Raw genomic sequence first — 15,817 nt, 5'->3', positions numbered from 1 at the left:
TATATATATATATATATATATATATATATATATATATATATGTGAACATTGAAAAAGAAAGTGACTGGGCTCCTGGCTGGCTCAGTCGGTAGAGCATGCAGCTCTTGATCTCGGGGTCTTGAGTTCAAACCTCACAGTGGGCGTAGAGCGTACATTAAAAAAACAGTGAGGACACTTACAGCTTACTCCCCACCTCCCACTGGAGACAGCCACCCTCATTCCTTTGAAATCTCAGTGTGCCTCTCCCTTTTGGTACTGGGTGCTCCAGCATCCATCCCCAGGACCGCAACCTAAGCCCCTATTAGTCATCCCCTTTCCTTCTCCTGGACTACATTCTCCTTGTCGACAGAGCTCTGGGTTCCTTCTGACCCACAAAGGATGCTCTGTTGGTGTTTGTTGATCCAAGTGTAATGGTTGGTTGGAGTAGGGGAGAAATCTAACCAAAGAAGGAGCTTGAAGAGCTCTGGGACCAGTAAAGGTGATGGAACCAAAGCCAGATGCCGGCAGAATCAAAGCCATGGATGCAGGAGAATCTGGATGATGGAAAACAATGGCTGGTAATCCTGAAAGCCAAGGGCTGGGAAACTGGGAGGCCAGTGAACTAATCTGCTCCACGGTTGCACTCGACTGCATGTTGTTCCTAGGCTGAAGCGGAGCCGCGGCGAGCCCTGCAGGCTGCTGGGAGGTGGGGCGGGTTTGGGCATCCGTTGCTCTTCAGGGCACGTGTGTTTGAAACTGTAAGTCCAGGGATGGAGAAGGGCCGCCATTATTCGGTGCCTTATTAAACCCAGCCACAGCTCGTCTCCATACGCATTTGTCTGACTCTGCAGACTATGGCAAAAACAGAGCGTGTTCTAGGGCCCCGGGCAAGAGGGGAAGCTGGGCCCCAATTTCAGAAGCATCACCCTCTAACTTTTCTAGGTGAAAGGTGCCAGATATGGAATCTCCCAGGGTGAAGATCCTTCAATCCCTTCCTTTATCCCACTGCTGTCTGTCCCTAACCACTCCCTGCAGCAGAGCTGACCTCATCCACGTGCTCCTCTTCCCTGCCTGGCTCTGAGGTCTGCTCGGTCCCCTGCTGGGCAAACATCAATGGGTGAAGGTGGAGTAAAGAGCTGGCCTTGGCATCCCACTGGCCTGGCATTAGCCTGGCATTAGGGCTGGGGAAAGCAGTCCTGTGCCAAAGCCAGATGGCACCTGGTAGGGGAAACTGCTCCTCTGTGGGGGCCTTTTCAACTCACCTGTGAGCCAAAGAGGGACCCTGATGGGGACCCTTTGAAGCAGGACGTAGGCACATAGGTGCGATCGGACTCCGAGTTCTCCCAAATTCCACCTCGCCCAGTCCCTCGCTCCGACAGCTGGGCACTAGGAAATGAGACCTGTATGGCTCCTGTCATTGCAAGTCAGAATAAAAGGGTGATCTGTCCCCAAACTGTATGTTGAAAAGAGGTAACCGCGGGGCTAGAGTAGGGCTCCCAGGGAGGGAAGGCTTCCTAAGGACTAGGGAGGACCTCCGGTAGGGAGGGGCCCCTCGTATGGACCAGGGGCCATGGGTTGGAAGGTACATGTACCCTCCACCTCTTCCCAAAAGGGAAATCCCCATATAAATTTATCAAAATTATCATGTTTGTCATCCCCGCAGTGTGTCCCCCTGGAGAGTCAGGGCTTTGTCCTTGGCCACTACCTGTGCCGCTGCCGACCCGGCTTCTACGGGGCAAGCCGCTCCGGGGGTATGTTAATTGTGGTGAGGGTTATTGTGGTGAGGGTCAGGCTGGGCCGGGCGGGCGGGGCACCTGAGGGAAAAAGGCAGGCTGGGAGGAGACTTGTGGGGCAAGGGCGGAATGTCAAGAGAAGCAGGAGAGGCAGGCAGGGTCCAACTTGGGGGTGTCTGTGCCTTCTGAAAATGACCCCACAACATGCCAATCTGATGCAAGTTGACCTTGCAGCGAACCCTAGCCTGGCATCACCTCTTCCTAGTACCCTGTCCTCCCCTGGGAATATCCACTTCCTCATTCCTCCCCTTCCCAGCCCTTGCCCCGGCGGTGACAGACCATCGGACGGAGAGGGAGAGGGCTACGGTGACCCGTGCGAGAGCAGGCTGGGATGCCCCGGGCCATGCCCCTCTCCTTGCACCCATCTTGTTTTTTATAGGGTTAGAAGAGAGTGCCGCCCAGCCTACTGGGCAATTCGGGTCCCCTCAGGGCAGCTCTGGGAGGCTGCTGCGGTGCCGGCCATGTGCCGAGGGCTGCACCAGCTGCGTGGATGCCACGCCGTGCCTGGTGGAGGAAGCTCTGGGGCTGCGTGCCGCGGTCCTGGCCTGCCAGGCCTGCTGCATGCTGGCCGTCTTCCTGAGCATGCTGGCCTCCTACCGCTGCCGCCGAAGCAAGGCAAGCAAGGCCCCGCGTCTCTCCCCTACCCGCGTCCTTCCCACCTCGAGTCCCCAGCATCAACTGGAGACCAGAGACTACCTAAGACTAGAGCTCAGAAGAAATGGGTTCTGGTCTGAATTCTTCAACTCACCCACTGTGTGACATTAGGCAAAGTGGCCCTGCTGCCTTAGATTTATTTCCTCACCTGGAAAATGGAGGCATTGGACTTGGCTCAAAACACAGTGTAGGTACTCGGGGGAAGTGATCTGGACCCTCGTGGGGCTCCCAGTTGAAAGGAGGAAGCAGGCAAGTAAGGAAAAAGCGCAGCAAAACAGAGGCGAGGGGGGAAGTGGGTATTGGTATAGCTGTGGCAGCTCAGAGAAAGGCCCCAGTTGTCCTGCCGAAGATGGTCCGGGAGAGACTTTCTGGAGAACATGACGCCATGTCAGAACATTGAGCCAGGCCTGAGGGCCAGCTAAATGGTTACCAGGCAGAGAAGGGGTTACCTAGAGAAAGAATCGGTCTGACCCAAAGTTTCGAGGGAACGCGTGAGATCCCTTCTAGCTCCAACAACTTGTGAGTTGAGCCCAGGTCTCCAGCGAGGCCCAGGCTGGGATCGGGAGAGGCATGGGGCTGGGGGACTCGAGCTTTGTGCCACCTGGACCCTGCTTAGCGTGGTGGAGCTAAGAGCCTGTGGTGGGAGTGGGGCCGTGGCTGTGGGCGGAGAGGGCAGAGCTGATGTTCCAAGGCAAGGCCTTGGTTCAAGGCCAGTAAAAGTGACCCCTAAAAAAGGCCTGAGACTCTCCTCCCACCATCGTCCAGCCTCTGTCCTCCCACTGCCCTGCTTATGCGCCTCTCTCTTTCCTGGGTTCACAGAGGATCCGAGCCTCTGGAGTTGTCCTGCTGGAGACCATCCTTTTTGGATCCCTGCTTCTCTACTTCCCTGTGAGTTTGTGGCCAGAGTCTGGCCCCGCCTCATCCCTGGCTGGCGCCCTCCACAACCCAGAATCCTTCCTCCTTTCTGCTCTCTTGGGGAGATTCAGAGACCTCCAAATCCCCATACTCATACCTACAAATGACAGGCTGGCCTAGTGAGCTCTGGAGCCAAAGAGTCCAGGCTAAAAAGAGCTCTATGACTTACTGTGTGACTTAGGACAATTTACCTAACCTCTCTGATACTTGAGCCGCTCCTCTGCAGAAGGGAGGTGATGATGCCTCTATTGCAAGGCTGTTAGGAAGGTCAGCAATGGGCTTAGCATAGGCCTAGCACATTAGAGGAAGTACAGTGGTGGGGACACCTGGGTGCCCCAGTCTGTTGAGCGTCTGACTTCGGTTCAGGTCATTGGCTCACGGTTTGTGAGTTCAAGCCCTGCATCAGCTCACTGCTGTCAGCACAGAGCCCTCTTTGGATCTTCTGTCCCTCCCCACCCCATCTCTGCCCCTCCTCCACTCACACTCTTTCTCAAAAATAAATAAAACATTTTTTTTTAATTTTTTTTTCAACGTTTATTTATTTTTGGAACAGAGAGAGACAGAGCATGAACGGGGGAGGGGCAGAGAGAGAGGGAGACACAGAATCGGAAACAGGCTCCAGGCTCCGAGCCATCAGCCCAGAGCCCGACGCGGGGCTCGAACTCACGGACCGCGAGATCGTGACCTGGCTGAAGTCGGACGCTTAACCGACTGCGCCACCCAGGCGCCCCTAAAACATTTTTTTAAAAGAGGAAGTGCAGCTAAGAGCAGCTATTTTTGCCCCCCCTTCTCACCCCCCCCCCCCCCCCCCGCCCAGGTGTTCATCCTGTACTTCAAGCCCAGTGTTTTCCGCTGCATCGTTCTCCGCTGGGTCCGGTTGCTGGGTTTTGCCACTGTCTACGGCACCATTATACTCAAGCTTTATAGGTAGGGTCTGGGGCAGACCTTGCTCTCATGCTGCTCACTCCGGGCTGCCCCAGCTCATCTGGAACAGAGTGGAGTTCTTCCCAGCCAGCTCCACTCCCCTGTGCGCGGCCCACCCCCCAGGGCTGCCCCTGTCACCGTAGCCCTCCCCAGCATGCAACATTTTGTGGGGTGGGGAGGCAGCACACCATGGAAGGGACAGGAGGATGGGTATTACAGAGGGGAAGGAAGCCACGGACAGAGGCCAGAGACCTGGCCCCCCTCTCCTTGGTCCTCCCCCTATGCCCCACACCCCTGTAGGGTGCTCCAGCTGTTTCTGTCCCGAACGGCCCAGCGGGGCCCCCACCTGAGCAACGGGCGGCTGCTGCAGCGTCTGGGGCTGCTCCTGCTGCTAGTGCTGGGCTTCCTGGCCGTGTGGACGGCGGGGGCCCTGGAACGAGGCATCCACACGCCCCTGGTGACCCGAGGCCACACTCTCGCAGGCCGCCACTTCTACCTGTGCCACCACGACCGCTGGGACTACATCATGGTTGTGGGTGAGCTGCTCCCGCCGAGCCCGCCTCACTCTGGCCCTCAGCCCTGCACCTCCGGGGGGGGGGGGGGGGCGGTGCTCCTGACCTAGTCCTCCTGCCTTGTCCCCAGACCCCTGGCCAGGCTCCCCCCAGCACACCCGACAGAGAAAGGGGCCGCTGAGGCAGTGCCTGACTCGGTGGCCCCTGCTTTCCCACAGCCGAGATGCTGCTCCTGTGCTGGGGCAGCTTCCTCTGCTACGCCACCCGAGCTGTCCCCTCGGCCTTCCATGAGCCGCGCTACATGGGCATCGCCCTGCACAACGAGCTGCTGTTTTCTGCGGCCTTCCATGCAGCCAGGTGAGCACGGGCCCTCCTACCCACCACTCCTCCCACCCTCACACCACTCCTTGCCTCTCCCAGGCCAGGGAACCCCATCCCACAGCCATCCTCGCAGCACAGCTATGCCTTGGCAAGGCGAGGAAGGCCTCTCATCTGTAGCTCTCTCCCTACCCGGCAGACACCCTTCCTGCACCCCGTGTCTCACCCGACACCCAGAAAGAGGAAGCATGCGGACTCCTAACTCCTTTCCTATTCCCAAGCCGCGTCTCCGGCACCTCCACCATGCTCTTTCCCACACGTGCTCAATTCTCCCTGCCTTTCCCCATCACCCTCCCACCTCAGCCGATCCAGCAACAGGCCTGCTATGAGGGTCTGCTAGGACTTGGCCCTGTGGTACAGGCAGAATCGACCCACGGGACAGCCCATCACAGAGGTGTGGAGGACAAGTCTGTGCTCTAGGCAACCAGAGAAGAGTAGTCTGGGAGGGCTTCTCGGAGGTGGGGGTTAACGTGAGCTTGAAGTGGGACCTACATCCAAACAGAGGGCAGGAAGAAGGAAATTGCCCTTTCCAACCCACCCAGAACCTCCACGGAGATCAGGGCTCAGGCTGGGAGGTGGGCCAGTGAGACAGGTGAGAGGGAACAGGCCACTCCCTCCCCCCCCCCGGTAACGTTCGTTCCCCCCCCCCCCCCCTTCAGATTTGTGCTGGTTCCCTCCCTGCACCCGGACTGGACTCTGCTCCTCTTCTTCTTCCACACCCACAGCACGGTCACCACCACGCTGGCTCTGATCTTCATTCCTAAGGTGAGGTCTTGCCCCTCCTGGCTGTGAGCCAGACCCCAGCCCCTTTGTAAGGGGCGCGCCGTGGATCTGTTGCTGCCTCAGCGCCCTCTCCAGGTCAGAGTGAGGATGACACCCGGGGGTGAGAGGGCAGAGCCACAGGGCGCTGAGTGGAAGCCCACTTGGGGTGGGGGTCGCGGGGGAAGCCATTGTATCTCTCCGCCTCCAATCTCAGGGCACAGGAAATAAGAGCTAGGGCTGTAGGGGTCCTTGTAACACAACTGGCAGTTTCGTTTGGTGGACTCTGAAAAATCATCTTGGAAGCAGTTACAGAGGGATGGGTTGGGGAGCTGAAGGACGTGTCTAGGAATTGTGGGGGCAGGGGCTCAGGACCTCCCCTCACCGGTCTCTGAGCTAGAGAAACTCAGGGAGAATGAGGGGGAGCGAAAGTCTCCATGCCCTCAGAATTGCAAATTAGAGAGGCTGTGAAGATTGGATTTCATGAGGCAGGTGGGAATAGGCGTGAACAGGGAGCGAAGTTGACTCTTTTTCCCTGTCACACCCACCCTGGCCAGTTCCAGAAGCCGGGGGCTCCTCCCCGAGAGGAGATTGTGGATGAGGTGTATGAGGACGAACTGGACCTCCAGCGGTCAGCTTCCTACCTGGACAGCAGCATCGCCTCGGCCTGGAGCGAGCGCAGCCTGGACCCTGGAGACATTCGGGTATGCGCCGGCCTCCTTGCCTCCTTTGGATGCTAGCTTTTCGGGACTGGGCCAGGATCGCTGCTGCCCTGCCATCTGGGCTGTGTACCACTGCGGGTCCCCTCTTGTCCCCGGCTTTCCCTCTCTCTGAGACCTGCCTCCCTCCCTTCTCCACCATTGCCCTAAGCTGCTTCCCCCTGACTCTATTCAGATGAGGTCACAAACCACCCAAGTGGAAAGACCCCCAAAGTCCCAGAACCCAGATCCCTGTGGCCCAGGCTGCAGACCCATGAGTGGAGCTCCACCCCCACTCAGCAGAGGCATCATGAGGGGCAGGTTAAGAAGCCTCTCAGTCCCCATTACACTCGGGCTGTGGGTGACTCTAGGGCCAGCTATGGGGCTGGGTAGTTCAGGCAGTTAGCGGCTACCAGAGATTTCCACAACAGGATACCCATTCGCTGGACCTGGCGGTCTTAGAGGAAGGGAGTTCTTCCTGAGTCTTACCTCGGGAGAGCGTCTTTACTCTTCTTTTTCTGCTTAGGAGGGTCATAGTCGCGGAACCCAAATGAGAGGCTCCGTGGGTAGGCACTAAGGAAAGTTGGTGGTCTGAGCCCATTGTCTGATAAAACCTAAGGTGTGGTTAACAATCTCAGGAAGCCATCTGTCCATTCCTTCTATCTCCACGGGGCTTCTGGACACCTGACTTGTTTGCATCTCCCAATTCCCTCCTTGTCCCAAGTGTCTCTGCCTGGCTTTCCCCCATGTCCTCCTCACCCTCTGGGCTCTGCTCCCCTGGGAAGAGGCTGACCTGAGGCCCCAGTCGAGCAGGGAGGCCAGAGAGTATGGGGGCGCGCTGCCACAGCAGTGCTGCCTTGGGCCCCCCGCTTTGTGGAACAGCACCCAGTCTCTCTCCCGATGCTGGCTCTGGGGAGAAACCCAAAAGTGTAAGACTCTCAAAGTCCCATTCCCTCACTTGCACCTGAATATGACACTTTTCACACCATTGAAGAGCTCATGCGATCCTCTTAAGGAAGCTAACAGTAGGTGGCCGGTTCTTTTTTTGTTTGTTTAATTAAAAAAATATTTTTCCATGTTTGTTTATTTTTGAGAGACAGAACACGAGCAGGGGAGGGGCAGAGAGAGAGGGAGACACAGAATCTGAAGCAGGCTCCAGGCTCCGAGCTGTCAGCACAGAGCCCAATGCGGGGCTTGAACTCTTGAACCGTGAGATCATGACCTGAGCTGAAGTTGGACGTCGGCTGCTTGACGGACTGAACCCATGGAAGCAGAGAGAGGGGAGCCTGGGTGGCTCAGTCGGTTAAGTGTCCGACTTTGGCTCAGGTCATGATCTCACAGTTCCTGAGTTTGAGCCCTGTGTCAGGCTCTATGCTGACAGCTCAGAGCCTGGAGCTTGCTTCTGATTCTCTGTCTCCTTCTCTCTGCCGCTGCCCCCAAACCCCACTCACATTCTGTCTCTCCAAAATGAATTAAAAAAACAAAAACAAAAACAAAAACAAAAAACAGAGAGACAGAGAGCTCTAGAAATAGCCTCCAGGCACATGATGGGTCACCGGCCTCAAACCCAGATTTCCCACCCCCCAAGCCGGTGGCTTCCCATCAGATGACAGTGCCCCCAGAGAAAGGGGTGCAGCCTGCATCTTTGGGTCCGAGAGGACCTGGCTGGGAGTGGACAGGCGAATTCTGAGAGTGTGCAAAGCAGGGAGGGAACACAGCTTGGTGGGAAAGAGATGTGCAGAGACAGTGGTCCAAATAACGGTTGAGGGGGAGGCAGGGCAGCCCCCAGGGGGATGGAGAGAGCTTAGCCGTGCATCTGACTGGGGGCTCTGCTCTCCTCCCCCCTCCCCTTCCCGCAGGAAGAGCTGAAGAAGCTCTACGCCCAGCTAGAGGTCCACAAGACCAAGGAGATGGCCACTAACAACCCGCACCTGCCCAAGAAGCGGGGCAGCTGGCGCCAGGGCCTGGGCCGCTCCTTCATGAGGTGCCTGGCCGAGTTCCCGGAGGCCCTGACCCGCCAGCACCTCCGGGACTCGGGCTCCCCCAGCCTCGGCAGCCTGCCCGGCTCCTCGCGCCGCCGGCTGCTCAGCTCCAGCCTCCAGGACCCGGAGGGGCCCCCTGCCCTGCGCAAGTCCCGCAGCGCCTACGACCACGACCGCCACGGCCGCCGCCGCGAGCAGGACCCGCCGCTCCTCGACTCGCTGCTGAGGAGGAAGCTGGCCATGAAGGCGTCGCGGGAAAGCAGGGAGAGCCGGGAGGCGGCGGAGGGGCCCCCGGGCCTGGGCTTCAGGTCGGCCAGCGCCCACAACCTGACGGTGGGCGACAGGCTGCCCCGGGCCCGGCCCGCGTCGCTGCAGAAGTCGCTCAGCGTGGTGGCGGGCTCCAGGGAACAGGCCCTGCTCGTAGCCAGCCAGGCCTACCTGGAGGAGACCTATCGGCTGGCGAAGGAGCGAGACGAGAGGAAGAAGGCCGAGGCAGCCTCGGCCAGCCCAGTGAGGAGGCCATCGGCCAGGAGGCCAGAGCGAGCTCGAGGGGCGCCCCTGTCAGCCCCGCCTTCCCCCGCCAAGAGCCGCAGTGTGCACGGCTCCCATGCCGCCGCCGCCGCCGGGAGGCTTCAGGAGGAGGCCACGAAAAGGCTGCCTCACCCGCCCGTCCGGCACCAGGTCTCCACACCCATCATGGCCCTGTCCGGGGCCTGCCTGGGAGAGCCGAGGATGCTCTCCCCCACCTCCACCTTGGCTCCGGCTCTGATGCCGGCTCCAGCCCCAACCCCGACCCCGCTGCCCGCCCTGGCACCAGTCCCGGTACCCCCCCAGAGCCCCAGCTTGCTCACCTTCATCTGCCCCTGGGAGAACGCAGAACTGCCGGTCAAGAAAGGAAATGTAGCTCCAGAGGGCCCCGCGGGGCCAGAGCGAGGCAGCCACTCCCCTGCCCCGGCTCGGGCCAAGCTCTGGAGGGCCCTCTCGGTCGCAGTTGAGAGAAGAGGGACGGGGGAGAGTGGGATGGCCACGGAGGATGGCCGTCTCCAAGGGGAAGCCGGTGAGGGGGACGAAGACAAGTCCAAGGTCTTCTCTAAATCCCACAGCCTCAAGACCCCTGTTCAGCAGGGTTCCATGCGCAGTCTCGGCCTGGCTATCAAAGCTCTGACCCGTTCTCGGAGCACTCACAGAGAGAAGGAGAGCGGGGAAGGGAGTCCTGAGCCGGAGGAGAAGGGCAGAGCCTCGGGAGAGGGCGTGGGGGCCTGCCCCCGATCTCCCAGGCTAGGCCGGCCCAAGGCCGTGAGTAAGCAGGCTGCCGTCGCACCCTGTGACGATGAGGAGACCCTCCAGAACCAACAGAACGCTCACACCAGCAGAATGCTCCAAGTCTACCACCAGGAGGGCAGCAGGGAACAAGAAGAGGGAGGCAGGAGGGCATCCCAAGGTCCCGGGGAGGCAAAAGTAGAGAGAGACGGTAAAGCGGGGTCTGCTGCACTGAGGCAAGCCAGGCAGGGCACAGTCGGGGACAAAACTGCCAAGCGAGCAAAAGAAGCCCCCGTGGGCTGGCGGGAACCGCCCAAAGCTGGCCTCCAGCCCACGGGCAGTGCTGACCGCAGGATGGCAGAGGTATGCCCCAGGGAAGTCGCCCAGTCAGAAGCAAGTCAGCCTGACCGTGGCAACAAGGCCCAGATCTGCCCCTGGGAGGTGAGTGAAGGGGCCCCTGAGAAGGGGACACAACAACAAGCTCTAGATGACTCCCAAGAGAGAAGGAAGTCGTCGGAAAAGTCAGGGCCCCAAAACGTGGCTGTCGTTGCTCGGAAAAAGCCAGAGAGGCTGGTCAGGGGGCAGGAGGTGGTATGTCCCTGGGAGGGTGCCGATCCTGGGAGTCTGTGCTCTTGGTCAGCCTCTCAGGACGCTGACAGAAACGACGGCAGGTCTGAGGCAGCGGGCCGGCGAGAGGCCAGAGAGGTGGAGGAGCCTCAGCAGGGAGCCACAGGCCCAGGAGCTTGTATACCTGACGCTACCAAGGCAGAGCTCTGTCCCTGGGAGGCATGTGAAGGAGAGAATGGAAAACCATTCCAGGAGGGAGTGAAGCTTCCCCAGGAAAAGCAGGAAACCCCCAAGAAAGCAACCTTCTGGAAAGAACAGAAACTGAGTGGAGACTTGGAGTCTTTTTGTCGGTGGGAGAGGACAGATTTCCGGGGTCCCTCAGCAGTCTCTACTCCGGCCCCGGGAACCCCTGTGTGCTCCGGGAGTTTGGGCAGTAGCGTCTCGGAGGTGTGTCCATGGGAGGCAGGAGATGCTCCCGTCAGGAAAGCAGAGGTCTGTCCCTGGGAGCTGGGTGATGAGGTAGCGGGGAAGGAACTGCCGAGTCAGGGGACAGGTGGAGAATTTCTCCAGGGAAAGGGGAAAGCCTCTAGAAAAGGGCTCTTTGGAGAGATGGGGGAACAAACTGGAAAAGCAGTGCAGAAAAGTAGTCAACAGCAGGAGTCAGTGTGTCCCCAGGACAGCACAGCCCCTGGGCACCCCAGCCCATGTCTAGATAATTTCTCAGCCAAAGGTGGCGGCCAACTCCTCAGCAATGGAGGAAGCAGGGCAACACAGGTATGTCCATGGGAAGATCCCAGGCCAGAGCTGAGGGAAGTAGCACCTGCCAGGGCAGAACTCTGTCCCTGGGAGGTAAATGAACGAATAAGAGAGGACTGGACATCAGGACAGGCAGCAAAAGCAGGAGAATCTCCAAAGGACAAGGAGAAAATGCCTGGAACATCAGGAATCAAAGATGGTGCAGCTTGGGAAAAGCCTGAGGGACAGCTCCAAAATACGGAAACAGTCTGTCCTTGGGAGAATGTGGACCCTGGCAGCTTCTCCCCACAACCAGGTCCTCAAGACACAGGTAGAGCCAAAGCCAGTTTCCACATGTCAGGCAGCATGGGAGGCAAAACTGCTGAGATCTGTCCACGGGACATGGAAGAAACCATGCGTGCTGAGAAGGCTGAGGTCTGTCCCTGGGAGGTGAGTGCTGGAGCAAGGCAGGAAAGAGCTTTGGGAGTTGAAGCCATTAGGAAATTTCCAAATGACACAGGAAAGGCTTCTGCAGGTCCTGGACCCGGCGAGATAGCTGTTACCTCTCCAAAGAAGCCGGAGAGGCCAGCCTGGGAGCAGGAGGTGGCCTGTCCCTGGGAAAGCTTGGATCCAGGGGGCTCCTCTCAGCATTCGGACACTCTGGGCACTGACAGACCAAAAGGTGGACTCCAGGAAATGGACCATGTGGGGTGCAGGGCAGCTGAGGTGTGTCCCTGGGAAGTGGAGGAAGCACCTACCAGTGAGAAAGCCAAGATCTGTCCCTGGGAGGTGAACGAAGGAGCTACTGGGACAAGATTGGAACAAGAAAGGGGGAGTGACTCAGCAGGACACGAGAAAATTCTAGAAAAGGGGAGACTCACCTCCCTGGGAGAAGACAGATCAAAATGGGAGACAAAACAGAGTCAAGAAGAGGAAGCTAGTTGTCCTTGGGAGAAGGACTTGAGGGCTCCCTCTGCTCAGGGCCCTGAGGTCTCAGACTCATCCCTCAGCACGAGTGGCAACATGAAAGAGGGACATTCCTTGCAAGCGAGGGATGAGGCAGTGGAGGAAGGGGACCTGACACAAGATGCAAAGATGGGCTCCTTCCCAGAACACAGAACCCCAGTAGAAGCCCTGTCTTCAAAAGCAGGAGAATTCACTACTGAAGATAGGGGGAAAGCAAGCAAAGAACTACAATCTGTCCGTCCACGGGAGAGCATGACCCCGGCAGGTGATTCCTCCCACCCGGACGGTCAATGCCGTGACCAACCTAAGGCCGGCTCTCAGGACCTGGCTGGCGTTGGGGGCAGGCTTGCTGAGGTGTGCCCGTGGGATGATCCTAACCCTGATGGCAGCGCCAAAGCTGATATCTGCCCCTGGGAGGTGACTGAAAGGGTCCCTGACAAAGGGATGGCAAGACAGGATGGGAAAGGGACACCTCAAGAGAAGGGGAAGGTCCCAGGAAGACCAGAGCCCCAAATTGTGGCAGTTCAGGAAAAGCCAGAGAGGGCAGATGGGAAACAGGAGGCGGTGTGTCCCTGGGAGAGTCAGGATTGTGGGGGTCCGTCTCCGCAACCAGCCCCACAAGCTTCTGCCAGAAGCGAAGGCAGTTCGGAGGCAGCAGGCAGTGTGGGGGCCAGGGTGGCAGAAGTGTGTCCGTGGGAAGCAAGAGAGTCTCCATCTGCTAAAGAAGCAGACATCTGCCCTTGGGAGGCGAAGACAGAAGCTGCTGAGAAAGGGGGACTGGAACAAGAGGTGGACGGAAAATCCCAAGGGCGAGGAGAGATGATCCCTCAAAAGGTGGCATCTCCGAGGACTGAAGAACACTTTTCAAAAGCAGCAGCAAAAGTCAGCAGAGAGCAGGCGACCGTCTGCTCAGGTTCCGGGGAGCTCCTCCCCCAGCCAGAGGCTCTGGACACTGACCAACCCCAAGTCAGTCCCCACGGAGTAAGCAGTATGGGGAGCAGGATGGCAGAGCTGTGTCGATGGGAAATCACAGATCCAGAAGGAAATAAAATAAAGGGCACCATGGCAGACATCTGTGATTGGGAGGGAACCGGAGCCCCACCTGAGGAATCTGGCCTTCTGGCTTTAACAGCAACTCAGACAGAAATATTTTTCCCCCCAGCCCCTGAGAACCCACCATGCCTTTTAGTCTACAGACCTCCGGGTAGCTTCCTTCCAGAGAGCAAGAGCTCCCGCCCTGAGGGGAGCAAGGCAGCCACTACTTTTACTCTAGAAGGGGTCCGAGAACTCCAAGGAGCTTCAGGACACGAGCCAAGGACCAGCTCAGTCCCAGAGCCAAGTCTCCAAGAAGCTGAGGCTCACGAGTCTTCCTCCCTCGCTGAAGACAAAGAAGTGGCTTCTATAGCTCCATATGAAGAACTCTCCCCTCCAACTGTCTATCCTTGGGACTGCGAGTAACAGATCCATCGGGTGAGGCCAGACATCTGGTGGCTGGTTTTCAAGAGCCAAAGTCCTTTCCAAGTCCTCCATGTTCCCCAAGAGCCGAGTCAAAGACACTTGGCCACTTGCCCTCTCCATGAAGGCCAGAAGTCAATCATTCGGACAACAAATTGTACAAGAAGGGTGCAGCTCAGACCCCAACAGAAAGTCTTGTCCTCTCGTTACTTCCCGCTCTTCTTCCTGCTCCAGGGAACAAAGGCGAGACCCTCTGCTTCTGACGAGTCCCCCCATCCGGCTAGAGGACTCGACACAGCTGTGTCTGGACACTCATAAGGCCAGTGTTTGGGATGAAAGGAAGTCAGCAGTGCCCAGCCCACATTTTCTCATAAAAAGACCCCTTTTTTGAGAAGAAACTATAAACCATGCAAGGCACTGGCAGCGTTAGGGTCTGAGGAATGCTATAAAAGGTCATCACAGGAAGCTTAAGAAGCCACTTAACTCAAGTTCAAAGATAAATCAGGGGGAAAACCTTGAGTTTATTTATTTTGAGAGAGAGAGAGAGACAGAAAGAGAGCAGGGGAGGGAGTGAGAGAGAGAGGGAGAGAGAATCCCAAGCAGGTTCCACACCATCAGCGCAGAGCAGGGGGGAAACTTAATGGCTCAAAAAAAGTACCCAAAATGCCTTAAAGACCTTGTCATTTTGACTTTGGAGCTCCAGTTTCTGCTGTGTTGATCCTCATACCTGCCCTGGTTGGCTGCTCAGGTAGAGCCAATCAAGCACTCTTCCTTCCTTATCAACATCTGGCATCCAAAGCAACACCAGAGACGGCATAGAAGGCAAGGCAGCGGCTCCATGTCCTCCCCACACTGGCCAAGGGAAAGTTCTCCCTTCCAGACACCCCCTCCAGTTTAAGGAGTGTGCCTCTTGCTAGCTTTTTCAAATCGTTCCTCCCCACTTCTGCCCCATCTTTGGCTAGTCTCAAGCTCATCTCACTGGCTCATTCTCCTCCCAGCCTTTCAGGGCTGTCACCAATGGGACCCCTCTCTGCTTGTCCACGCAACTGGAGGCAGGGGAATTTCTGGCTCTGATGTGAGAAGCACTCCAAACCGCTTGCTCAGTAACAAGAGGCCCACAACAGTTACCTTCCTGAGAAGCGAGAAAGAAGGTCCTGTTTGCGGTCAGCACAAGAATTACCCTCAGAAAGAGTAGCGCTACAGGGCAGGTTGTCCTGAGGACCGGTGAAAAGGCATCATGTAAACACAGTTTTCTTCTTAGTGAGCTCGGCTCTATCCTCTCAAGTCAGTTCAGGCTACCCCGGCTTAAGTAATCCTAGAGACCAGTGCCGGAATAGGAGGATGTTAACCAGAGGGAAACAAGCAAGGAGAAAAGCACTGGTCAAAAAAGCCCTAGAATTGGCAGGGGTGAGGTGGGGGGAGGAAACAGGCTGAGCCGGGCAGGGGCACTGAAGATGGCAGTAAGCCCACCCTCTAACTGCACAGATACTGATGCCATTCACGGGGAAGAAAAAGACAAAACGAGAAGACCAAATACCCAATGGGGAGGAAAAAAAGGAGTCTGCATACAAATACTGTAGGCAGATTCAGGACTTTACAGAAGTAGCAAAATGCTCCATTTCCAAAAAGAAGGAATGGAAAAACTTTGTCATTCAGGGACCAGATGCCCCTGTTCCCATATCTAGCCTCTCCCACTTACCTGGTCCCTTGGCCTGGGATTTCAGGGGAGTAAAATGTAGTGTTGCTCTGGGCTCCTGCTAGTTAACCTCACTGCTCCTAAGTCGGTGAGACTTTTGCTAACCGCACAACAGAACAATTCCATTGTGTCTGGTCTAGCTGGGAACAGAAAAGGGATTCCTTTCACTGCTGTGAAATAAACCATGGGGGAAAAAAAAATAAAGAATGCTTTCTCTTGACCACTAAGCAGTGGGTTCTAGCTTATTCATTATGGTGATTTTCTTTTTTCCAACGTTTTTAGAGAGGGACAGATCGGTCAAACAAGAGCAAGCCGGAGGTAACTACACTGCGGCCTTCAGGACTTCGAGGTGGTCTGGCTAATTCTCGGCCTGTATCCAGCTCCATGGCTGGCACTGCAGATGGTCTCTGCCTGGCCCTTCAAGCAAATCCTTCACATCTGGGCCATTTGCTCAGCTGGATTTGATCCCAAGGGGAAATGAAAATTGCACTTATCCTCTGGCTCCCTGGTGGCAGCTACCGCTTAGCTGCTATTTAGGATTATC

The 15,817-nt window shown here is 57.2% G+C and overlaps 1 protein-coding gene across 1 annotated transcript in view; it reads left to right on the top strand.

Moving 5' to 3' along the window:
• GPR179 (G protein-coupled receptor 179) overlaps positions 1-15,497 on the top strand; it is an 18,607-nt gene extending 3,110 nt beyond the window's left edge. Inside the window, exons 3-11 of the mRNA XM_040497325.1 lie at positions 1,643-1,730; positions 2,152-2,387; positions 3,246-3,314; positions 4,159-4,268; positions 4,566-4,801; positions 4,996-5,134; positions 5,815-5,920; positions 6,472-6,618; positions 8,472-15,497. Of these exons, the coding sequence (XP_040353259.1) occupies positions 1,643-1,730; positions 2,152-2,387; positions 3,246-3,314; positions 4,159-4,268; positions 4,566-4,801; positions 4,996-5,134; positions 5,815-5,920; positions 6,472-6,618; positions 8,472-13,580 (6,240 nt within the window). The 3' untranslated portion in view covers positions 13,581-15,497. The remainder of the gene's footprint in view (positions 1-1,642; positions 1,731-2,151; positions 2,388-3,245; positions 3,315-4,158; positions 4,269-4,565; positions 4,802-4,995; positions 5,135-5,814; positions 5,921-6,471; positions 6,619-8,471) is intronic.
• The last annotated feature ends 320 nt before the right edge of the window (positions 15,498-15,817 follow it).

This window comes from Herpailurus yagouaroundi, unplaced genomic scaffold (genome assembly GCF_014898765.1).
Source record: "Herpailurus yagouaroundi ecotype Mexico unplaced genomic scaffold, PumYag 189, whole genome shotgun sequence".
Lineage (NCBI taxonomy): Eukaryota > Metazoa > Chordata > Mammalia > Carnivora > Felidae > Herpailurus > Herpailurus yagouaroundi.
This window is presented reverse-complemented; position numbering and strand designations above follow the sequence as displayed.